This window comes from Felis catus, chromosome D3, assembly GCF_018350175.1.
Source record: "Felis catus isolate Fca126 chromosome D3, F.catus_Fca126_mat1.0, whole genome shotgun sequence".
NCBI classification, from domain to species: domain Eukaryota; kingdom Metazoa; phylum Chordata; class Mammalia; order Carnivora; family Felidae; genus Felis; species Felis catus.
The window spans coordinates 91882989-91907570 of record NC_058379.1 but is presented as its reverse complement, the minus strand read 5'-3'; the positions used below and the strand labels follow the sequence as shown (position 1 = coordinate 91907570).

At 50.9% G+C, this 24582-nt stretch overlaps 1 protein-coding gene across 12 annotated transcripts in view; it reads right to left on the bottom strand.

Annotated features, from left to right (window-relative positions):
- ZNF236 (zinc finger protein 236) overlaps nt 1–24582 on the bottom strand; it is a 107635-nt gene that overhangs the window by 16721 nt on the left and 66332 nt on the right. For 9 of the 12 annotated variants that reach the window (XM_023242112.2, XM_045041268.1, XM_045041269.1 and 6 more), the window contains 12 exons: nt 24304–24402; nt 23682–23833; nt 22115–22218; nt 19102–19253; nt 17381–17593; nt 15025–15307; nt 12651–12754; nt 10432–10797; nt 9522–9667; nt 9148–9385; nt 8562–8741; nt 33–220 (listed from right to left, as the gene is read on the bottom strand). In XM_023242112.2, coding sequence (XP_023097880.1) covers nt 33–220; nt 8562–8741; nt 9148–9385; nt 9522–9667; nt 10432–10797; nt 12651–12754; nt 15025–15307; nt 17381–17593; nt 19102–19253; nt 22115–22218; nt 23682–23833; nt 24304–24402 — 2225 coding nt within the window. Of the gene's footprint in view, nt 1–32; nt 221–1266; nt 1349–2029; nt 2146–8561; nt 8742–9147; nt 9386–9521; nt 9668–10431; nt 10798–12650; nt 12755–15024; nt 15308–17380; nt 17594–19101; nt 19254–22114; nt 22219–23681; nt 23834–24303; nt 24403–24582 lie in introns of those variants that run through there. The other 3 variants (XM_023242119.2, XR_002737414.2, XM_045041267.1) reach the window with 3 other exon arrangements.

Genomic DNA, 24582 nt, shown 5'->3' with positions numbered 1-24582 from the left:
GTAGTCTCCATGAAGGAAAGGCCGTGCTCTACCTGAGAAGCAATGTTGAGTGTGACCGTGTCCAGTCCTCCGGAGAGCAAGCCCTGAGTATCGGCCAGAGTCAGCGTGACGCTGGCATCTCCCCCCGCCCCGGATGAAGACATGACCAGGTTCTGAGTAGATATGGCCGACGGAGACATGGGTGTCGTCGAAGGCAGGCTTCCAGTTGTAGCATTAAGTTCTGCAAAAGAGAAGAATGAACACATCAGTGGCGGAGCTAGATAAGCCCGGTTCTGCTGGGACAGGAAGAGCGGCTTTCATAGAGGAACTGTGTCTGTCATCATCAGCGTCTACATCGCCCCCGCTTTTGAAATTGCATCAAGATAATCAGAGAATCTTTTGTTCCCATTTCATGGCAAGGCTTCTATAGTTTCTAAATATCTTTACATACGTAAATACACTCTGCTTAAGTATAACGTAGAGAAAAAACAAAACAGGACGAGAAGAGTAAAAACATGACCCTACAGTCCTAGTCACTACCGCTAAGGCAGAAGGAAACTGCCAAGAATTTCCAGGACACCGTCCCCGTCGAGGACCAGAGAGCAGCCTGAAGGCACCGAATGTGACCCCCTGAGCACCAATCAGCTCCAAAGCTCACGTGACCATCTCTGCTGAGGCCTCCCCTCCACTTCCTTTAGGTCTGCTTCGTCTGAAATGAACCTCATGCGCCCTATAAACATTAATTTATCCTTCGTGATATCTTACTCTTCTTTGGAAAAGACAACAAGACTTTTTGACACTTTCCCCCTGTAGCCAATGAGAAGAGAAAGGAAGGTATCTGGGACAGAATCAGGCAAAGGAGGGCCTTTTCTTCTACGAAACAGAAACTCATGCACCCGACTGGCAAATGAGAGGGCTGAGCACGGGGTGTCGAGGGCCTGCGGTCCGCACCGACAAAAACACGCTTGTGAGGTTTCACTGGTAAGCACAGCACACATGCACATGCGTGTACACACACACACACACACGCACGCACACACGAATCTCACGATCTAGGCTTCCATTCATCTAACAAACGTGACTTATCATCCACGGTGTCAGCCGCTGGGCTCGGTGCTACAGATACACCAAGATGGTAATTGAAGCAGAGTTGAAAACACTATGTCCTCATTAGGTGTGAAAACAAAACAAAAAGAGACTCCTGAGGATCCCTGGCAGTGACCTGGGTCACATCGGTCCAGAGCCTCTGCTCTGATCAGGGGCCAACAGGGAAGCTAGGTTACTTACTTGTAACTGGAGTCCTCCAAATACAATGCCTCCATAGATCCACACTCTTGGAGTCCCACACTGTGCTGCACAGACCTGGAACCTTCAAAAGCAGTATAACCATTAGGAGGCTAGGAGTCTCTGCTCTGCACAGCCACCGGGGCTCCAAAGACAACCTCGCCGGACCCCTCCCACCTTGCCGGGCATCTGCGCAGAGCGGACTGCTAAGACACGCTAGGACCGGAGGAGTGTGGATTTGTGGAGGGTGTATGTTCTAAGCACTCCAGTTACCAGCACAACGGTCAAGCTCGTGTTCTAACCTCACCTCCACGCACCCTTACTCTTGCAGACCAGCATGATTTTAACAGGAGTGGGCAAAGATTAAAAAGAAGGATCCTGTAAAACGTGGCAGTGACCAGACGGGTGAACTGACGTCCGGTCAAAATCACCAAGGAGAAGACGGGGGTTGGGCTGTCAAAGCGCCGGGCGGAGAGAGGCGTGCCGGCACCAGGCTCGCCAGGATCACATCTACACAAAGCAAAGCCAAGAGCTGCTCCTCGGATGGCCAAGACTTGGTCAAACCTCACCCGAAATAAAGGAATTCCTGAAATAAAGGAACGAGACCTCTTCTCCCTCCCACCGGGAGCATCTTTCTCTCTGACGATTATTAACGTAGGGAGAGGGTCCAGGGCTGTGCAGCACAAGAAACGCAACGAGAAAACAGAAGCCTGTGTGTCGTTTCGCTGAAGCGAATCCTGACACACGGGCCAGTGGAGACACTAACCTCACACAACGCCTGGAGCTCACGTCTCTCTCCAAGTGTGGGGGTGCACTTCACATGCGTGCTTCGTTCAAGACATTTCCCACAAAGAGGATATCAGCTCAAGTACAATTTCAATCCTCAAAATGGTCCAAAAACAGGTGATGTGAGTAGGAAAAAAATGGAATTTTCTTCAGCATGAAAGTAACTAAATCACATTTGTTCAATATATAGTTCTAAATTACAGAAGAAGATTTATTTAAAGCTCAGAAACCACAGTTTTAACTCAAATTAAATACTCTCAACATGGAAACTGAGACTGAATACTGGAGCAAAGGCTGCGAAGTCTTACTTTCAGTTTTCATTCACCGGCTCTGAAGCACAAACGCTCGGGCTGTACCACAGAGAGCTAGGTCCTACTTCGGCATATGATTCTAACTCCAAAAACAGGAATGTCTAAAGGATTAACAAATCTCTTACGGTCCTCAAACCCAACACCGTATTCAATCTTTGTTGGGATAAGGTTTCATAGCTTCTAAGAAAACTTAATTACGATTTTGGAAGGTTTCATAAGTAGTTTAAAGGATGTGAGATCAGTCTTTTCGTGAGATAAACAAAGATGTGGCAATAAAGGTTGGGGGTCACGGGAACAGGGAAACACACAGTCCAGCCATTCGTTTCCAAGGAGAAAGTGGGGAGAATGTCCTCCCTACTTATAAAATGTTCCCAACAAATGGGGAATGGGAAATAAGCAATTGATTATACTTAAATCTAGAAGACACCAAAGCTAAAATAACCTTACAAAGGAAAGAAAGAATTCCTTTTTTTCACTGAAAGCATAACCCAATTTATTCATCAAAGTTATCTTAACAGTGGACGAGGGTAAGAACAAAAAGATGATTCCCGTTTGAGATCAATTCCTTAAAAAGTTGTGCTAAATCTCAAGCCTCTGAAAGGGCACTTGCGTCACATCTGACCGTTTTCTGATACAAGCACGTGTGTCCGATGCTGTCACGGATGCCCTTGGAGCCAGTGAAATGGCCTTCGGCCCCGTGTCAGACACCCGAACACAAGCTCGTGTTTCTGTCTCGCATGTGAAACGCTGACTGCAGTACTTTGATTCACGTATAGCCCCCTGGAACGTAACACACTTCTTTTCAACGCTTCAGTTAGGATGCACGCCGTCCCGGGGGGCTGGGGAGCCTCGGCCCATCTTGTGAACAAGACGGAAAGAACTACAAGTGAGAACAGTCACGGGCATGCCAGCCTGCTCTGGTCTAACGGACTGGCTGGCAACAGAAGTTTTGTAAAATCACTGAGGGTTTTAGAAGAGGCATGTCTAAGTCATGTGTCAAAGTCATTTTGGTCTCAACTCTCGCACGGTGTGGCCTGAAGCCTGGTCTGGGAGTGACTCTGACGCTCAGGAAAACACCGCCCTTTCAAGAAGCAATGTCCCGCCCTGTACTGGTCAGCTCCCGCATTATCACCGGTACCAGTGGATCCGCAAACCTCTCAAAATAGTTGCCAGCTATCAAGGCCTGAGTAGTTCAGCATGTGGAAGAATTTCTTCCTGTATCTGGAATCGTTCAAAGATAGCAAAGGTACACGAGAACATAATACAACTGACCTGGTCGTATAAACTCGATCCTGTGTTTATGACACCTGCTATTACATCACTAAACAAACGTGTTCACGTTATGAGCTCAACTTTTATTTTATTTCACTAAATTGCTTGGAAAATAAATTTGAATAAGGCACCAAATTAAGCTCAAGTGACATCAAAAAGAAAGTATTCTCGGGGCGCCTGGGTGGCTCAGTCAGTTAAGCGTCCAACTTCAGCTCAGGTCACAATCTTGTGGTCCGTGAGTTCGAGCCCCGCGTCGGGATCTGGGCTGATGGCTCAGAGCCTGGAGCCTGCTTCCGATTCTGTGTCTCCCTCTCTCTCTGCCCCTCCCCCATTCATGCTCTGTCTCTCTCTCTCTCTCTCTCTGTCTCAAAAATAAATAAACGTTAAAAAAAATTAAAAAAAAAAAAAAGAAAGTATTCTCAGCTGGCTCTAAAACAGTAAGTCCAAAGGGAAAAATAATTAAATCATGGAAAAGGGCTCGTTCGTTGTTTTCAAAGAAACACTAGTGCATAACACCCAGGACCCTTAGGCACAACTGGCTGTGGTCAGCTCTACTGCACGAGGGACCCTCCCCTGCACGCAAGGCTCTACGGCTCTGTGCGGGGGGCGATCCCAAGGGAAAACACTTCCTGTCTAGCCAGACAACAGTGCTGTAATGAAGTATACTGGTGGCCAAAACAGGGCCCTCAGGCCATCCACTTCTCCATCCTGATCGGAACATCTCCCATTTTCAATTATCTGCTGCACCAGCAAACACCCACGATCCCCAGAGCAGCACAAGAAAACCACTCCATGTAAATTGAAACACCTGAAACCACTGGTCTTTCCAACCATTTGCCCAGGATTCAAAAAGATGTTAAGCAGAGCTTCCAGGAAGACACGAGATGTCACGGCCCCAGGGGAGCGGGCTGAGAGAGCTCACATGGCTAGCATTCCAGAACAGAGTCCGCACCGGAGCCGGACAGCCACTCGCTCCGGCCCATGAGACACAAGGATCAGATACAGAGGGGACATCACGGGCCAGAAATCCAGACTCTGGATCTGCCGACACGGGATTCGGACAAAGTTCTTAACCACTCAGGCCTCATTTCATGCTTCAGCAAACGACAGGGGTGGACAGATGCCCCCACACTCCCAGCCCCACTCTCACAGAAGCCCTGTCCCAACCAGGTCAAATCCCCCAGGACCGATGACCTATTTTCCTTTATACATCGTTACCGCCACAAGTTTACAATGATTTACAGATTCCTCAGTAAGTGCCTGTGTCCTATTAGTTCCTAGGATCCTAAGTGCAAAGGCGCTACGTCTGCCTTGCTGAGTATTCTATTCCCAGATCGAGTACAGTTCTTATCACACAGTACACATTATACAGTCTGTTAGTGAAGAAATGAATTACCGGATAAGAAAGCGTCTCAAATGAGCATGAAAAAGAAAAAAAGCCTAGCTGCGCCTCCAAATATATGTAAAAATTAAATTTTTCCTCTCAAAAAATGATATAGAGAGTTGGAAAATAAGAAGGCTAAGATATTAACAAGATCTCTACAAGAGGAGATAAACCAGACAGGCATGTCATTGGAAACCGTTGACCATTACTTGTGAAGCTGTCATTTATGTTACTGGAGCTCATTTAAGTTTTTATAGAACTCTACACTTGAAAAGCTTAGCAAGAGGCCATTTTAAAACTGCGTTCTCCTAATGGCGGTGGGTGACAGGAGACTCAGGCTGCAGGGCGCGGAGGAACGGGCTGGGTTCCCGCACGGGGAACAGGGCACGGTTCTGTGACGAGCCCTCCAAGTGCTAACTCGCGCAACTCCATTGCGCCTCGTGTGTCGGAACAGGACCGTTCCCCTGCCCTCCCTGGTAAGCAGAATTTCGGCTCGGCTGCTAACCCCATACGCACGGGTAAAGCCAGGGAGTATGGAATCACGTGACACGTGACAGAGCACAGACGACACGGGGGTCCTGCTCCCGCCCGCCGACCCCGCCGACGGCACAGCCCCGGCACAGCCCTGTGGCCACGCCGTGGCACAGTGTGTCCGTGGCTCAGCCAGCAGCCGCGTGCACACCTGAAGAGCTCAGTGGTACACTCCACGAGAGCAGCTGATCACTGCCTCCGGTTAGGGTGGCACCTGGACACTGATCATTGACTGCAGGTGATGACAATCTTATGCTTCCGTTTAGGTCACTATTTCCGTAAGAATTGTGCTGAATGAGGTCTCGACCTACATGGAAATTAATACTGTGATATCTGAAAATAACATGTTAACTTACATACTGGCACGTGTGCTAAGCATATAATAACATCTTATTAAAATTAAAGCTATTTCACTTTTAATAATATTCCTAGAAAAACTGAAAAGACCAGCAATACATTTTCCCTAAATGACAGTATTTGTTCCCATTTTTTAAGCTGTTAAGTATTTTTAAGTGCTTCCTAAGAGTTCTATTTTAACTCCGTATTTAGGCACTTAAAACTACACACTTTGTTGACTAAAACTTAAACTGACTTGAAAATACTTCCAAATGTCGTAGACTGGCAGGTGTGGCTAGGTATGTTTGTAAAAGCAGGTGACCCTAGAGCCCCCGAACCCAGCCGCCACCGAGCAGGCTTGCGCGGCGGGGACACTCGGCACTAGGGCGGGCGAGGGGAGGGGACCTGTGCCACTCGCCTTCCAGGAAGCGCTGGCCTTCGCCTCCAGACCCGCCCGCGGATGCCAGCTTCGACGGCCACAGGAGTCACATAAGCGTAAGCAAACTGCATGGAAAACAGACGAACAGAGAAGGGGAATGGCTGCGGGCGGAATCTTTGGAAAGACTGGACGTGAACGAGTTACTTTAAAAACACCTGCTGTCGAGTTAGGCAAACGCCAGACTAAACCGGAGGGGGAAAGCGTCAAAAGACAAAGGAATGCTGCACTGCCACCGTGCTGTGTAATTATCGACATCGTCACACTTCGGTAAAGATACGGGAGCAGGAAATGAAGCCGCGTGCTGTGGGCATGAGCACGGGCAAAAGGAAAAACGCAAACTCCTATCAGCAGAGCAGACCCGTCTTCAGAGGATCTGTGGATGAAGGTTATCACTTTCTTGATTCTCTGCCTGACATAACTTTTCACTGAAAACTGGACCAAACCATCAGAGAAGAGGACCTTATTGTAGAGGAACGAGACAAGTTGGGGAGCCCGGGGGCTATCCTTGCCTTATACCCCATATTTTTTTCTCAACTGACTTCTGAATTGCTAAGAGTCTACAAAGCCCAATCAAAGTTTTGCTTTCTAGCACCGACAAGCATTTGTAATTATACACATTAATGGAAAAAGTAACCGAAAATCTCTACAGAGACCGCAAACTGTTTTCCTACAGCCTTTTCCGAACGGGATAAGGAAACGCTGACTTGTGACTTGACAATTCTCATGATGCGTAACAATGAGGATTGAGAATTAGAAGCCTCCGGCCCAAAGTCTGGGCAAACCTCCTGTCGTCAACTGATTTAAAGAGTTCTCCTAGGGTAAACCTTTTAAGCTAACTTTTAAACAATTAGTTAAATTCACTTCCTTATTCTGAATATGCCAATATGCAAAGCATCCACATGATCAATGATAGGAAAATACAGGAGAAACAGAAGCACAACCCGTAAGCTAAATAACACACTTTCTCAACTATAAGCCAGAATCTTGGATTATGTGTCTTTTGTACAGGATTCGCACAATGCCTCATACACGGAGGGCACAGCAAAAAGTTAATTCGATCAACAAAGGTTTCTCAACGTAAAAAACATTAAAATTCAGATGCATATAACAAAAGTAGGAAGGTTACTAAATTCTATAAAACTGTAAGTTAATTTCCACTGCCTAAGAGCGTCTACAATCACTCACGTCGCTCAAAATCAAAACTCTAAGAATAGCTCCTCAAGTTTCTCACCCGCGTTAAAAGGAAAAGATGCTCCCTAAGAAAGCAAGCTTTCTTCAGTTTTCTAAGTAAATTTTCTTCCTTTTGCAATAGTAACCTCTGCAGGAATCTCCCTAAAGCGCAAGTGCGTTACCCGGTCCTCCCTCCGCCCTCCCCAGTGTTTAAGGGAAAACGCTCCCCTTCCGCCATCACACCCTCTCTCCAGGGGCAGCGTTCGCCTCCCAGCGAAATGTTTTTCTTATTTGTAACAACAGCCTCATAAGGTTGCTATGAGGCTTGAATGAATTAATATTAAATGAGTTCATATTTGTGAAAGTCAGTAGAAGAGCGCCTGGCACATAGTAAGGGTCATACAAAGGGCTGCTAAATTTGAAAATGACTCTTAATGACCACGAAGGGCTCACAGCTAAGAGTCACGTGGGCAGCGCACCGCTGTAAAACGTGTTCCAGGCTGACCTAGGTCACACGCGACACAGACGGAGGGAAGTCTGGTCGTGGACGTGACAGCCCGGAGACACGGAACGCCTGCTCTCGGCTGACACACGGGATCAATTTGCCAACTTCAAGTGATCTCCACTGCCAAAGGCCATCATCCTCCCGTTTCTCCACTCTTCAGTGCTCTACCCCACATTTAACGCTGTTCCACACGGTCTGTGCAGAGTCCTGGGAAGTCAGGAGGCGCCCACAGCGTCCTCACGCTCACGTTGTGCCGACCACAGTCCTCTAGTTTCACGTAGCAGGAAAACGGCACATGAAGCCACGGCTTCCCGCTGTCCGCTAACCAGAGCGAGGTGGCCAAACAGTGGTCTCAGAGTGGACGTGAGGAACTCTCACTTTTAACTTCTGGTTAGATCTCAACTGTGACGGTCTTTCGCTAAGCCTGAATTTCCCACACGTGTTACCAACACTTCCGGAGCGCTGGCTTTGTGCAAAATTCGGTGTTGCCGAAAACATACATACATACGACTAAGACATGCTTCAACTGTGGGGGGAGGAGGTTTAAGACGTTAAGTGACTAACCAGAGATGGTCAGGGTGATTTCCTGCGGGGACCCGGAGGACGACGCGGCAGCGGGCCCAGCAGCCTGTGCCAACACCTGGCTCAGACTCGAGTTGTTAATGGTCAGGGTGATCTCGTGGGGGCCGCTGGAGGTGGATACCAGGCCTTGCGACGTCACCACCTGAGAGAGGTCTTGAGTCCCTGGTCGTCGTGACAAAACAAAACAAAGCTGGGCTTAAAAGAACAGTAATTTCCTTTCATACGTGTTATTTTAATGTTATTTTAATCGTATATGTGAATATTTTAATAAAACTGTTATTTCAAAAGAAGATTCAGAAGAAAACATCAACCACGTGTAGAATTCCCTCATCCGGAAAGACAAGACGCCTTAGAAACAGGAAGGCAACAGGACCGCGGGAATTACGCGTGGGCGGAAAGGGATGTGCGTAGACTGAATGCACATCACTCAGCAGAGGAGAAGTGCGCGTGTGCTGGGGACACTCCACGTGTTTGCTGAGCTTGGTAAGGAGAGGAGAGGGGAGCCACGGAGCCCGAAATGCAAATGCGTGACCACAAGCAAGGAGCTGGACGCCCGGCTGCCACTTACCGCTGCTGGTGGTCATCACGGGGTCCTGCTCAGACAGCGGGCCGATGGTCAGACTGGCAGACGTCACCGTGGGCTGTAAGGACAGGCCTGAGATGGGCTGGATGACGACACTGGCTGGGACCGTGCTGTCCTGTGTCTGCAAGGTGCTGTTTTGGGAGGCCAGGCCGGGCTCCCCCGGCAGCTGCTGACTGAGCAAGTTGCCCTGCTGTAGCGTCTGCTGCAAAATACTTGGGTCAATCTGAAAGGCAAAACAGGTACCTGTGACGGGCAGCGCACGCTCACGTGTGATCGTGTAACAAGGTACCTGTGACGGGCAGCGCGCTCACGTGCGATTTTGACCAATTAAAGCCCGGAAAACCTCAGAAGCGGCATACCTGTAGCGTGATGTTGTTAATGCTGGAGGCATCGATTCCAGAGATCTGGACGTTTGGCCCGACTAAGTTAGCAGCCAGCTGTAACTGTATGCCCTCCAGGCTGGTCAAGCTCCCGTCCGTCAAAGACACTGTCCAGTCACCACCAGCTGCAGAGGAAGAGAACCGGGATGACTGCGTATCTGAAAGCCTTCTTAGAAAGCAAAACAGAACAAAAACCCCTCATTTCCATATGGGAATTTCTGTGTACACGGTTTTATTCGTACATCAACGTGATGTATGTAGTTAAGGCATACTAATATTGCCACCAGACACACGCATGATCTAATTCACCCAACACAAAGCATCCTCTGAAACAGGTGATGTTACGCATTTTAAACACACGAGCCAACTAGGCTCAAAGAGACTACGCTGACTGGCCCAAGGTCTAAAACAACAACTCACGGCTGTGTTGTACCTTTAATGGCCCCACGGGTCACATCCACAGGCTGCTGACACTCACTCTGTGACTTCTAAGTGCACGACAAGCCCGAATGGCTGAAAGTTCCTATTTTTCAAGCACTGGGTGACCCACGTGACCCGAGAGCGATTATTTAAAGAACTCTAGGATAGCACACACGATGTGGGAGGGGAGTCACCGGTCACGTGTGTCACTGTCACGTCTGTGGGGTGCAGAGCAAGAGGCGCACGTAAACCCAGGAAAAGCAGCTCAGAGCACCGTGAAGGGTTCAAAAGCAGATGATGCGGCGGGAGGAACAGGGACGGGAGGGTGACTCGCCTCAAGAGTGAAATGTACGTTTTCCCACCTGCCTCACACGGGCAAACCTCAAGGGAGAGAAGCGCACGTCGTGGACGGAGGCCCCCCCCCCCCCCCCCCCCCAGCACACCAGCGCCGCCCAGGCCCGGCGCTCACCCGACACGGAGGCAGGCAGGATGGCCTGGCCCACCAGCCCCTGCGGAAGCACGTTCTGCTCGAACTGCCCCGTCAGGACAGAGTTGTTCATGACGAACACGCTGGGGTCGGCGGATGACGGGCTGAGCAGGTTTAAGGGCTGCAGCGGCTCCGACGGGCTTCGGGCCACCGGCTTCCTGGCTTTCTTCGGGTCGGGTTTATAATGAAACTGCATGTGCGTCTTCCTCCGCCCGGACGTGCGGAAGCGCAGCTCACAGTGCGGACACTTGAAGGGCTTCGCTCCCGTGTGCAAGCGCATGTGCACCTTCAGGCTCCCCTTGGTGGAAAAGGCGTTGCTGCACACGTGACAGCTGAAGAGCTTCTGACCTGCGGAAAGGTCAAGGGTCAGCGGGGCCCACGACGCGCCACACCCACGCGCAAGCGGCCGGCACGGGGCGGGGGGCGGGGCCAGGTACGTCAAGGAGGACCCTGTTCTGCGGGTGCTGGCGCAGAGACCTCGCGGTGAGCACCGCCACAGCCTGCGTCCACGACCCCACAGCACTTGGGCGTCTGCACCGCCTCTCACCGAGCCTCGACGGGACCCGGGGTGGGGGCACTAAGCGGCTCAGCCCCGTGTCGCTGTCACTCGCCCCTCGGTTTACAAAGGGCACCTGTACGTGTCAGCACACGTCTATCTTCTTTCTGCAGGGGGGCCCCCGGGACACCTGCGCAGGTGGGGAGTGGCCACAGGTGTGGATCACGTGCTCAGCTCCTGGGACTCTGAGCCAAGGGCATGACGGAGGCCGGGAGGTGGGGCCGAGGGCCCGGTCACCCGCCTACCCTGCCCCGGAGAGGTTCTGGGGGGACGAAAGCGTCCCGGTTTTCTGTTTCTCTCTATTTCTCCCAGAAACAATACTGACTTCTATTTAACCGGGCGGGCACGCTGGGACCCACCCCGGGACTAGGGAGGCCAGCTGTCCAGCCCTGCTCGGGGCCCTCAGAGGTCACCCGGGGAGCCCGGAGTGCAGGACGAGGCCTGAAAGGTATCTCTCACAGAGACTTTTCTTTCTGGGCCTCAGGCACAGGGGCCAACACAGAATCCCGGCGTGCGAGCCATAGTGAACACCACTGGCACTGGCCAGGTGAGAGGCCCCTTCTGGTCCTGGCGGCTCACAGCATCACACGAGAGGGACAAAAACACAGCACCCGATGAACCAGCGGAAACACTGCCCACAGCAGGGGCGCGCGCTAAGTTCCTGTATCTATCTATTAAATTCCAAACACTAACCCATCAGAAAAGAATCATAGGACTTTACATAAACATGTGAAATTCCCTTGTACGTTTTTGGTGAATTCTGCCGGGAACCAAAAATTAAGAATATAAATGAGTTTCACAATCATAATCCTATGAATCACATGAACAACTCTCCCGTTTACTGAGAGTTCACCACAGTTCCCGCGACAGCCAGAGGCTCTGAGAAATGGCCCGGAAGCGAGCACAGACGTCAAATCTGCGCGGGGTGTGCAGGCCTGCCCCTTAACCACTGGGCGCCCTGTGCAGGGCAAGCAGCAAAGCCCTCCTGTATTTTAATGAGCACCATTAACCTTCAGTTCCTCAAATGAGATGAAGAAAAAAATGGCCACTGGGAACCGTACATTAATGTTTTTCCTTTATAAGATTTCCCCCCACCTGAAAAGAATTATTAGCTGGTAACTATAATCAGCTTGGCTAAATCCCCAGTTCTTGTAAAACCTCGACAAACCAAAGGTCTCTGGCCTAAATGAAACTAAGAAAGAATTTTCTTAACAAAGGTGTTCAAGGCGCAGTAAGAACACTGACAGCAGGCAGCTCGGCATCGGAGACCGGGCTCCTTTTCCTCCGTGTTTTCTGGATCATTTCTCCCAAGTCAGAAATCAAAACTCCTTTTATACCCATTTCTTCATGGTTCCTGACTTCTAAGCTTCCTATGATCTTGAAAGGTAGACGGGGACAAATACAAAATGCCATCGTGGTGCCTAGGAGGCTCAGTCAGTTAGCGGCCAACTCTCGGGATTCAGCTCGGGTTGTGATCTCAAAGGACATTAGTTCGAGCCTGCTTGGGATTCTCTGTCTCCGTCTCTCTCTGTCCCTCCCCTGCTATTTCTCTCTGTCTCTCTCAAAATAAATGAATGAACATTTAAAATTCTCTACAAAGCGCCATCATAAGGCACCGACGTGGAGCACAGGCGCCCAATCGTACCTGTGTGCGTCTTCACGTGGCAGTCTAGGGTCGATTTAACAGTAAAGCTCTTCCCACATTCATCACATTTATATGGCTTTTCTCCAGTGTGGATTCGCACGTGCCTAACCAGAAAGCATTTACAGTAAGTGTTTTTATTTTTAATTTTATACACATTTACAAGCAATCTCATGATTTTAAATTCGTAACTATGCCTGTAAGTAAAAAATATGTGTTAGTATGGGCTGAATAAACTCGGCCAAATAAAACCTTTGATCTCCATCTACACAAAAACGGCAGAAAGAAACTCAGAAGCAAACAAAAACATCTGCAAGATGGACGAACACAGGGCTAACTTTTCTTAAACCGAAGAGTTGTTATAAATCAGCAATAAGACCAGAAACACCACAGTAGAAGAACGGACAATGCATAGGAAGCTCAGAGAAGAAATACAGCCAAAAGCCACGGGAAAGCGTTTCACCCATACCCAGAATTGAAAAAGAGGAAATGAAAACACAAAGCTAGCATTTCTGCTGTCAGTCAGATGAGGCCTCAGTCAGGGGGGCAGTCTGGGCACCACCTGGCGGCAGTGACCCAACCCCCCTGCAGGTGCACCCGCGAGGGCTCCTGAGGCGACCGGAGACAGAAAGCGTGCCATGAGATGAAAGTTGGCATTCCCCCGCGACAGAACACGTCACCACTAAGAAGAAGGTAACAAGCTTGCAGGTACAAACAAAGAAGGGTGTCTACGACTCAATATGGAAAAACTATACCAAAAATAAAACTGTAGAACTTAATGGTGACACGTGGACATTTCTGGGAAAAACACGTAAGAACCAGTTGACAGCGGCTGTCTCTGGGGAGCAGGAAGGACTTTTTCTCACTTGATGGTGTCCCGGGCTGTGCTTTTCTTTTGTTTGGCTTCATCACAGGACCTGGTCCTCTCCCCCTGAGCGCTCTGCTGTCTTACTCCCCACTTAATTGCACCTGACCTCCGGGTGCCCAGAAGGGACACCACCGCCACCTCCTCGGCACGCGCCGTCGCCCCACTCACCCCCCTAGCCGCCACCCTCGCTGCAGTGGGAAGAACAGGGCAGTCCAGCGGTCACCCAGGCTCACTGATGAGCACTTCCAACCCAGTGGCCGCTCTGCCACCAGCCCCACCCACATGGGGGGCGCTGAGGGCTCAGGAGGAGCTGGAGGGCAGCCTGCTCCTTTCCCCGCCTCTGACTCCGAACTGCTCCTCCCTGTGTCAGGGGGCCCGGTATCCCCCAACCTACCAGCTTGCTCCTAATCCTGAGCCGTCCAGAGCGACCCTGCAGAGACTGCAGGAGAACATTCTACCTTGCCCCTAGCCCTCAGCGTCCCGTTTCCAAGTCTGCATCATCCTGCTGGACTTGACCTCACATCGTCAGTCACTGCTTGGACAGACTGGTGTGAACTGCACGCTGCCTCCTGACACGCTAGCTCCCTCCCCGGCCTGAGCCTGCGCCCCCCGCTCCCTACGCACACCAGCACCCCTGCTCCCGCCCCGGCCTGAGCCTGCGCCCCCTGCTCCCTACGCACACCAGCACCCCTGCTCCCGCCCTGGCCTGAGCCTGCGCCCCCCGCTCCCTACGCACACCAGCACCCCTGCTCCTGCCCCGGCCTGAGCCTGCACCCCCCACTCCCTACACACACCAGCACCCCTGGGGATAAGGAGGTCCCTGATGCTGTTTGCAAATGTACAAAGCTCAGCACCATGTTGTCTTCAAGAAATAACTCATTTCCTTTTCTTTTTTAAACTAGAGCAGCACTCCCCCTCTGCAGGAGGTACGGTCCAAGACCCCCGTGTGTGTACCAAACCGTATTACACCGTTCATTCCTATACCTGATACTTATCGTGAGGTCTGATTTCTAAATTAGGCCCGGTGAGGTTGATGACAACTGATGATGAACAGGAACACTCACAACAACACACTGTGATAGAAGTTAAAATACCGGATTGTGCCACATCCCCCCCCCTCCTTCCGTGATGACGGGCAATGATGACATGTCCACGTGAGATGACGGCAGGTGACAGACATGGGCACGTGACCCAGTTCAGGAGGAGGGTCGCCCACTTATGGGCCACGGTTGACTTCAGGTAACGAGCAGAAACCGCAGGTGAGGGGGGACACCGCACCCCACGGCTCTACAGAAAGGAGTACAATCCACGCAGCAAACTCATTTCTCACCAACTTCCCGAATGAGCTCAAAGGGAAGCTTCAAAATTTACGCGGGCTTCAAACCGTAACTCAGGAGACTCCTCAGCCCCTCGCGAGGCATCGGGTTCCGACAGGGCCCCCGCGACGGCACCATCGAAGGCTCCCAGGGACGCCCCTCCCGAACCCCCAGGGCAACCCCGCGACCTCACCTCACGAGGTCACTGGGCTTCTTGAAGCTCTTGGGGCAGTAGGAGCAGCAGTTGGCGAACTTGGGCTCGGCCTCCAGCTCCGCCTGTCTGTCCTTCATCTCGCTGACGCGGTCCTTCTCGGCCGCCGACTGCACCAGGACCTGCTCCGACACCGTCGCACTTTCCTGCGGCCGAATTTTGGCCAGTTGTGCCGTCTCCTCCTCTGTGAAGGTGATGACCTCGGGACGAGCCTTTCGAGATGGGTTTCTCTCGGGATTTTCCTCCTCTTCCTCCACACACATATCTACACAAAACAGGAAGGACCAAATCCTCATAAAAACTTAGGTTTTAACACAATAAATATATTAAAACCAAACACCTATGTAGGATTAGAGTGGGTCACTCGGTGAAGCTCAATTAGTCCAGGGGCAGGCCTAGCGGAGTCCCCGGGAGGAAGGGGCACAGTGGTCACCGCGTGGGAGCAGTGACCAAGGACCAGCCGGCAGACAGCTCCGACCCACGGTGTCCACACGGGCCACCGGCATTCCTAAGCAGACATGCGCTACCACGGGCAAAACCTGAAATACCGTCGCATAAAGAAATCAGCAGAGCCCAAGACAGGAGACCAGAGATAAATTAGCAAAAAGGCCCTAATTAAAGAGTTAAAAAAAAAATTCAAACATATACATATAAGCGTTCTCTGAGTGAGACGTAAGGATGTATTTACATGGACTGTAAACAGGAAGAAGGTGCTATTAAAACCCAACAGAAGGAAAAGAGCTGGCTGGGAGGGAGGTCAGAACTGCACAGACAGCTAAAAAATAAAAAAAATAAAGACTCAACAGAAACATCGACTAGCCAAACGGACAGTGGCTAACACCACATCACTGATAAAAACTAACTAGATGCCGCGTCAGGAAAAAGGGACAAAGATGGGAGGGAGGGAAAGGAGGAGAGAAGGGAAGAGAGAGGCCAGGGGAGGGTGAGGAAAGATCGGCTGTGAAGGAGACAGTAAAGTTTGGCAAGATTTGGGGGCAGTGGGGTAGAGCTGGTGGCCCCACCAGCACGGGTAACGAAATGCGAAGAGAACTATTCAAACACTTAAAGTACCAGGAACCCCATCCACAGGGCAAAGCCACTGGCGGGAAAAGGCGAGCGAAACGGAGCGCCACACACGGAAGAGACAGGATCCGATGGTGTCTGCCACACAGACTCACTGTCCCAACACCGAGAGCAGGTTAAACCCTACCGAGCGGCTCTAGGTTTGGGTAAAAGAAACCAGTGCAAGTGGCTTTTCTTCTGCGGCTAAGAAGGCTCCCGCGGAGCTCTGTTTCTCAGTGACCCCACCGAGGAGAACACCAGGCCCTCGGGTGCACGCTGTGTACGCAGGGGGGTGGCGAGGCCACAACGGGAGCCCCAGGCAGTCAGCATCAGCTGACAAGGTGGCACCCTCCCCCTACAGGGTTCCAGAACCTGTTGTGAGGATGCCCCCATTCTGTAAGTCAGCGCAGGGAGAGGTCCTACGTGACGGAAGTGGAAAGAAAGGCCTTGCGAGGAGCGAGCAGGGTGGAAGCTGGCGTTGTGTGACGGAGGAGGGGCCAACATTCTGAATTACCTGCGGAAGAAGCTGGAGCAGCTGGCCTGTAGCGGGGAGGCTGGGGGTTTTTATCGCCTTGGGTGGGTTAGGCACGTTTGAAAGACGTTTTCCCCAAACCAGAGGTCGGAGCTACAGCACTCGCTCCCCAGGAGAGCCACCAGGGACGACCGTGACCTTGAGGTCAGCTGAACACGGAGCACACGGGGGCCACAGGCGGGGAGAGGAGCCCGGGGACTCACACCCCCGCCCCGTCACGCCCACCCGGCGACATGCAGCGCCGACTGCGCGGTGTGGACATGCCGCCATGGGATGTGCTACAAAGACTCGGTCTGGCCGGCGCGGAATGGCGGCCCTACGGCTACTGCGCCCACTCGGTGGGGGGGGGGGGGGTCAGCCTGCTCCCGTGGAACCGCGAGGTGCGCCACGTGGATCGGCAGAGGCGCTGCGGTGCGTGCACTGTGGGGAGCGCGTGAGAGAAAACGAGGGACATGCGTGCAGTCCCCGGACCTGACGCGCACCTGTGCCGGGTACCAAACACGCCCATGATGCGGAGCACGAACCCCTCTCCGGTGGGAAACCGCACCTCCACCCACGTGCACGGCCGCCCCGGGAGCGGTGACCGGTGACGGGGGGTTTCCCTCTCCGCGCCTCTCCGAACCTGGTTTTCAGGGCACTCAGGCCGTGGTCGTCAGAAAAGAAACCACTGGAAGGGGTGACACGTACACGATCTCTGGGCACGTCAGCACCCGCTCCCCGGACCTCCACCCACACGGGCAGTACCTCCTCCGTCCGCCTCCCCCGGGGCTGGCGCGGCAGAGGGGGCCGCCTGGTGCCTCTTCATGTGCTTCTTGCAGTGGACTGTGGTGCGGAAGCCCTGCTCGCAGAACGGACACTTGTAGGGCTTCATGCCCATGTGCGTGGCCATGTGCCTGGTGAGGCTGCCGTTGGTCGTGAACGAAGCGTTGCAAACACTGCAGCTGAACGCCTTCACTCCTGTGACAACGGAACCGCATCTCGTTACCTTACAGCCCTAAGTACTCGAGGACACACAGAGATACGTTCAACAAGCCACAAAACCGAGACCGTCTTCGCCCTGGTCTCGTGCCAGGACGTGGCCACGACAGCACATCTTCCTACTAATTCTCTCGTGCGATCACAGCCTCCGAGCGCGCGGCTCCAGACCAACGCCAAGTCCTCTCCGCCCCTCCGTCTGCTACACTGAAACTGACGACACGCCGTGGACCGTACCCTCGAGACGTTTTCTCCAGTCCATCTTTTTTCCTCGCTCCCACAGCAAACGACGGGGGAGCGGCCCACAGCCCCTCTGTACAGCTTCAGTCTCCAGCCGGGCCCGATGGGAGGACCCTCTTCTCCGGACTGAGGGCACAGAGGCCCCCCTGACTGACCACAGCGGCCAGCGGCCAGCGCTCGTTGCAGGAGTCGTACAGGCTGCTCTCTGCTGCGGGGACAGCGGACCCCTTAGCAGGACCCCAGACCTGCCCTCACGGGCCCTGCCCTCGGCCTGTCTTCCCAGCACCCGCCAGACCGCTCCCTTGTTTTGTGTGTCTGTTTTTATTTTCAGATAAAGCCTTATACAGAGTATACTGATGTAAAACAGATATGATATACAAAATAAAAATACAAAATTAAATATATTTAAAATATACTCAACGGCAAATCATCGATCTGATAAAGAATATATTTTGAAAACTCTTTAAATAATGCAATAATGTTAGCAAATTATCTAATTTAAAAATGACACAGGATTAGGATAGCCATTTCTCAACACGCACATGAAAAGATGCTCCACACCATTAGCCACTAGAGAAACGCAAATCAAAGCCACGATCAGACACCACCACACACTCCCAAGGACAGTCATAACAGAAGGGACACACGATAGGCCTGGTGTTGACAAGAGAGTGAAACCAGAACCTTCGTCCATTGCTGGTAGAAAGTAAAACAGTGCAGCCACTTTGGAAAGCAGGCTGATCAACTCGAAGGGTTACACGGAGTTACCATATGACCGGGCAATTTCACCAGTAAACAGAGAAATGGAAACATAGGTCCACAAAAAGGTATGCACATGTTCACAGCAGGCTAATTCCTAGAAGCCTAAGGACAACTCACAGGACCAACAACTGGTGATAATGAGAGGGTCCACCCACACAGGGGAAGGTTATCCCTACAAAAGGGAACGCAGTGCTAACACCCGCTACAATGTGGACCGGCCCCCACACAAGCTCAGTACCAGGAGCCCTATCTTGTATGTTTCCCCCTGCATGCAATGTCCAGAAGAGGCCAACGCACGGAAGCAGATGTGTGGTTGCCTGGGACACTGGGGTGGGGAGGGCACCGAGGGAAACGGGGAGGGGCCACAACAGGTACAGAGCTTCTTTGGCCTATGACGACAATGTTCTAGGATCAGGGGGTGGCGATGGCCGCGCCCCTCCACGAACACACTGAAAACCACAAAACCCCAGTGCGAGGCAGACAGCGACCTGTGTGGGTCTTCTCGTGAGACTTGAGAACGCCCGAGGACACGAAGCCACGGCCACAGAGCTTGCACTTGTAGGGCTTCTCCCCAGTGTGCGACCGCACGTGCTGCTTCAGGTGGCTGGACTTCTTAAAGCCTTTGTTGCAGTACTCACACCTGCGAACACAGAGTGAAAAGCAGAGAATGCGTTCATTCAGAGCTCACTCAGATCTGACAGCTGAGACTGGAAGAGAAACAATCTTCACCAGTGATCAGGAAACAATCAGGCGTCGCCATTACAGAAATTATTACATTAGATCAAATTCTGCTCAGAGGGTCTGTGGTCTTACACATACTTTATTATTTCAATGTTGGTAAATCCCGTACCAATCCCCAGCAGGCGTAATATTTGATTGGTCGGAAACTCCTCCTTTATACAGAACAGGAAGATAATTTATCACGTACTATTTTCTTTACTAAGTCATAGGAGACACTGTGAAACCTTCCACTGCTTCAGGGTCAGAATCATTCCTGAGTCCAGACACTTGGAAATGCCAGTTCATATACTCTTTTGGTTTATAAAATACTTCACAAAACACATTTTCCTAGATCTATTTTGAATACTATGTAAATGTACAGTATTATTTTCCCCTAAGTTGTTACAGAATATACCAAAATTGCTTCAAGGATAAAATAATTATAAACTTCTAAATTCTTATTCACGTATTATTAAAAACTAAAAAAAAAAAAAAAAAGATTTAGAAAGCTTCTTCTATTATATTTCCCTAGCTTTTCCAAGTTTTACCTGCAGTAGGAAATGAGTCACGTTCCAAACCACGCTCCCTAGGACCAGACATCTGCAGATGCAGTTACTGCCCCCTAGTGTCCACACCGATCTAAAGACTGGCAAATGTAGATGCGTTTCCAAAGTTCGTTCTGACGCAAGCTTGCTTTTTGAAAAAACCAGAGAAGCAAGCAAACAGCATTCACCAGCTGATGTGAGAAAGCTAATTCCGCCAATGAAGTCGGGACTGGCTCTGTATATAGGGCAGCCGAGGAAAATACTCCATTTGCAGAACTGAGTACCGCTAAACCACACGACGTTTGCTGAGGAAGGCTCCGGTGCCCACACCTACAGATTATGACCAATTTCCAGCACGGGAACAACATCGGCAGTTGTGTGGACAGACACCGGCCCTCAGAGAACAGTCTGAAGCCAGGACGTCACCCCCGCCCAGTCACGCTCCCGCCCCAGGACCAGCCTCCGTCCACGCGGAGACAGGACCCTTCTCTGCCTCCCCTCGCCTCACGAACTACCCTGCCCGCCGTGCAATCACACAGCTGTCCCCTCACGTGTCCAATGCCAGCCTGGGTCACAGAGGCCAACACTGAGGGCAAACCGTCTGCTGTTCCCCAGCACCAGCCCTGATGACGCCACCCCTGTTCCCCAACACCAGCCCTGATGACATGAAACCAAGTCCTGGTCTTTGTGCCATACCTGCTCCCCCAGGGGTGGCCCATTTCTAGGGGCAGTGATTTCACCCTCCCAGCTCTGAGGTCAGAGTCCCAGAGGCCGTCCTCAGCCCCTCCCCTCCTCCCACACCTCTGCCTGTTGGAGGTCCCGTGAGGACCCCACCTTCTGAATGGATAAGGCATCTACAACCAGTCCCAGGACAGTAGCGCCTGCTCTCCCACTGGCTGCCACCCAGCACCCACCACCCCTTCCTGCTGTCTCTGTCCCCATCTGCTGTGCACCTCGCCCATCCATCTTGCTATCATCTCTTCCCACTAGATTGCCAACTCCTGAGGAATGAAGCTTTTGTTCTGTCTTGCTCACTAATCTAGTGGGTTCTTAATAAACACTGAATAAATGCACAAATGATGCAAGGCCACAAGTCCTGGAAAACCAAGCACATGTCACAAAGGAATCATGAGAAAACATCAATCAGATTAATCTCACTTAAAAATACCAATGCAAAATCCCACTTAAACACGAGCCAGTGAATACCCGCTGAATAGATCAAAGTATGAATAAAATAGAGGAGAGTCTCAGAAGTCCTGAGGCCCATCTCTGTGTATCTCAGATCCCCGAATTAGCAACCACTGCACAAATACCGTGTTGCATTCGCAAATTCGTGAAGATCTCAGGATAATATGCTCCCAAAAGTGAAAAACCTCCTGTATAAAAACACCAGTTCAAGGTACTCGAGGTTGTGTGTGAAAAACAAAACCTATGGAAATGGGAGAGTGACATTACACATTACAGCTTAATGACATTGGCAAATCTTAGCCATTTTCAAAATCCTCAGTTAAGACACTGACTTGAGATAAGATAGCTCACCATTTTTTAAGAGTAACTGTAAAGTATTTTTTGTTGTTGTTAAATGGCTGTGGAAAAAATTTAAATTTAGACTTTCAAAAGTATTTTCAGCAAATAAAATTACTAAAATATTATAAAGCCAAGACTATCTCTACAAAGACAACACTCCTATTTAATTGTATACGAGTATGTCTATCTTGTTCCCTGTGAACGTTCCCATCCCGTGGGAGCTGGGCTGTGGCCTGCCCGCTCTGCAGGGCACCGCACGCGTCCCGAACAGCACACGGCCACCGTAGGCACTCGGCGCACACGGCTAAGGGAACGGAAGCATGAGGAACAGGCAAATGTAAACGCAGTCTCCGCGGTCACGGTGCTCCTTGGCTGTTATATATACGGCACGCACAGAACCCTGAACAAAAAGACACCCAACAAATTGAAGTTTTTCTGAAAACGTGGTAACAGTGGCTCTCGGCAGTAACAGGAAGTCACCGCACGGCAGGTGAAACGCACAGGCAGGTGGCGGACACTAACCAGCTGTAGAAATCTTAGCAAGCTAATCTCTTTGGTCTCCGATCCTTTAGTTACAATAAAATGGGATGAGAACAGAGCCCGTTCAGAGTCGTTGAGTTAAATCACAAGGCCCTGGGAAGGGTGACGCGTGCGCTGGGCGAGCGGCGGTCAGGACTGGCGTCCGCCGGCCCCCCGTGCAGACAGCTACCTGTAGGAGCGCCGGCCCTGGTCCTCCCCGGCCTCCAGGAATTCGGGGCGTGGGGTCTGCAGTTCCAGTTCTTCTTGGGACGACTCTTGGATCAAACGAGTTGTCTAAAATTTAGCACAAGTATAAAGCAGACTACCTGAGTATCTATACAGAAATGCAAAACAACCGACAACTAAGGATAAGATTTATAAATGCAGATTCAAAGGAGTAACGCTAAGTAGCTCCATATAATCATCTGGCTAGATTAATAATGAAAATCATTCAGGGGCGCCTGGGTGGCTCAGTCGATTAAGCCTTCGACTTCAGCTCAGGTCATACACATCCCATGCACGGTTCATGAGTTCGAGCCCCGCACCGGGCTCTGTGCCGACAGCCAGGAGCCTGCTTCAGATCCTGTGTCTCCCTCTCTCTCTGCCCCTCCCCCGCTCATGCTCTGTTTCTCAAAAATAAATAAACATTAAAAAATGTTTTTCAAAAAACAAAATAATCATTCATATCAATTTTAGTAAATACTTACTGATTTTCTATTAATTTGCTTTGATACAAAGGCTAGCCAAGAATGAAATTGTTGATCTTTCCATATTTTTTATAATTCTTAATGAGAGATTACTCATCTGCTCTCGTGTTACTGAAAATGAATAAACTCCCACTGCCTCGCTTGTCACAGAACCACAGGGAGAGACAGCATGTCATCCACTCCCCAGGTCCTACCCGGATGCAGCATTTGGACCACAGGCCTTCTAAGCTTTGAAGAGTGCTCTGAATTTTCCCTGGAGGGTCCAGGCCTGGAGGGTCCAGGTAGCGGGAGAAGCTACCCATGGTGGCTCCGGCTGTTTTCAACAGCGGCTTTCACAGAAAGCGAACCATTCATTGGCCGGTCATTTCCTTCACTATTGAAAAATTTCCAAACGTGGAAAAAATCAAAAGCAAAACAAAACTTTAAATGTCTCCAATGAGACTGAGTAAAACTTTTCTTTTTAACTTTTTTTATGTTTATTTATTTTTGAGAGAGGGACAGGGCGTGAGTGGGGGAGGGACAGAGAGAGAGGGAGACACAGAATCCGAAGCAGCTCCAGGCTCCGTGCTATCGGCACAGAGCCCAACGCAGGGTTCGAACCCACAAACTGTGAGATCATGACCTGAGCCGAGGCCGGACGCTCAACCGACTGAGCCACCCAGGTGCCCCAGACTGAGTAAAACTTTTAAATGATGTATTCAGATATTTATTTTTAGGACATCAGCATCCCTTGTATTTCCATTCTGAGATGTAAGATTCCGCAAATAAAAACACATAGCTTGTCACTAACGCAACATGACATCCTTCACGTTATTACACATTACTGACTTCTCTGAGTTCTAAGAAGTTTTGTAAAATCCCACGTCACGGGACTGAAATCTCTCAGCCAAGTTTAAATGTTTTCAAAGAGAAGACGCTCATGCTGAACGTTTCAGCGTCACAGGCGACGCGACACTGTCGGTATGAGACGTCAGCGTGCCCTCCTAAGTGAGCGACGTCCACGAGGTTACAGGGAAGCCTGAAGGCGCCGGGCACACCACGCACACTCACCACGTTCATGGCGTCAGAGCCGGGCACGGGGAGCAGGCTCTGCTGGTGGAAGCTGGCGGACAGGGCCTGAGACTCCAGCGTGCTCGAGTCCTGCAGCTGCTGGACAGGCGCGAACGCGGTCTGCTGACCGTACGGATCCGTCACGGGGAAGCCTGAAACAAATCAGAAAACACGAGTCCTACAAAAGATGCTCCGGTCACACACAAAGAAGGTAAAAAGAAAAAAAAAAAAAGTCGGTTTTACAAATAAAGATGTTTAAAGGGACATTTCTACCTTCTGAACTAGAATGAGGATTAGCCGACATCGGCAGGCTCTGAGAACAGGTGCTGCGTCCAGCACACGAGGTGTCTACGCAGCCACCCCAGAGTCCCCTTCTACTCAGTCACCACTGCTCGGCTACAAACCACGTGCAGAATGGTCACTAAGGCGCCTTCCAGACGACTGAGCAGCCACACGCAGTGCGCACGCGCGCGCGCGCGCGCACACACACACACACACACACACACACACACACGATCCATGCAGAAAGTTATCAGTTTGAAATCATAAACTTCGGAAGGGCCTTAAAACGAACACCGAAGGCTGCTATGAAGACAACCCAACCCGGGTGCAGCTCACTGACCCTGCGACAAGCCAGCCGGTTCGAAGGACTGTGCTGGAGCCCGTTCCTCAAACTGGTCCACGGGCCCTGGCAGGGCGGGCGGCGGGGCCACGAACCCATCTGAGGTAGACATGCAAACACAAGGGGCAAGTTGTAAACTCCGAAGTCATTTCAGATCTACCAATCCGTCCAAAATGATACTTTAGTGAGTTCTCAAAAATGAGCCTCCTTCTTTTGGAAAGACAGTAGGAAGTACATATACCTGTATAAATATATACACAACACAAAATACACGACAGA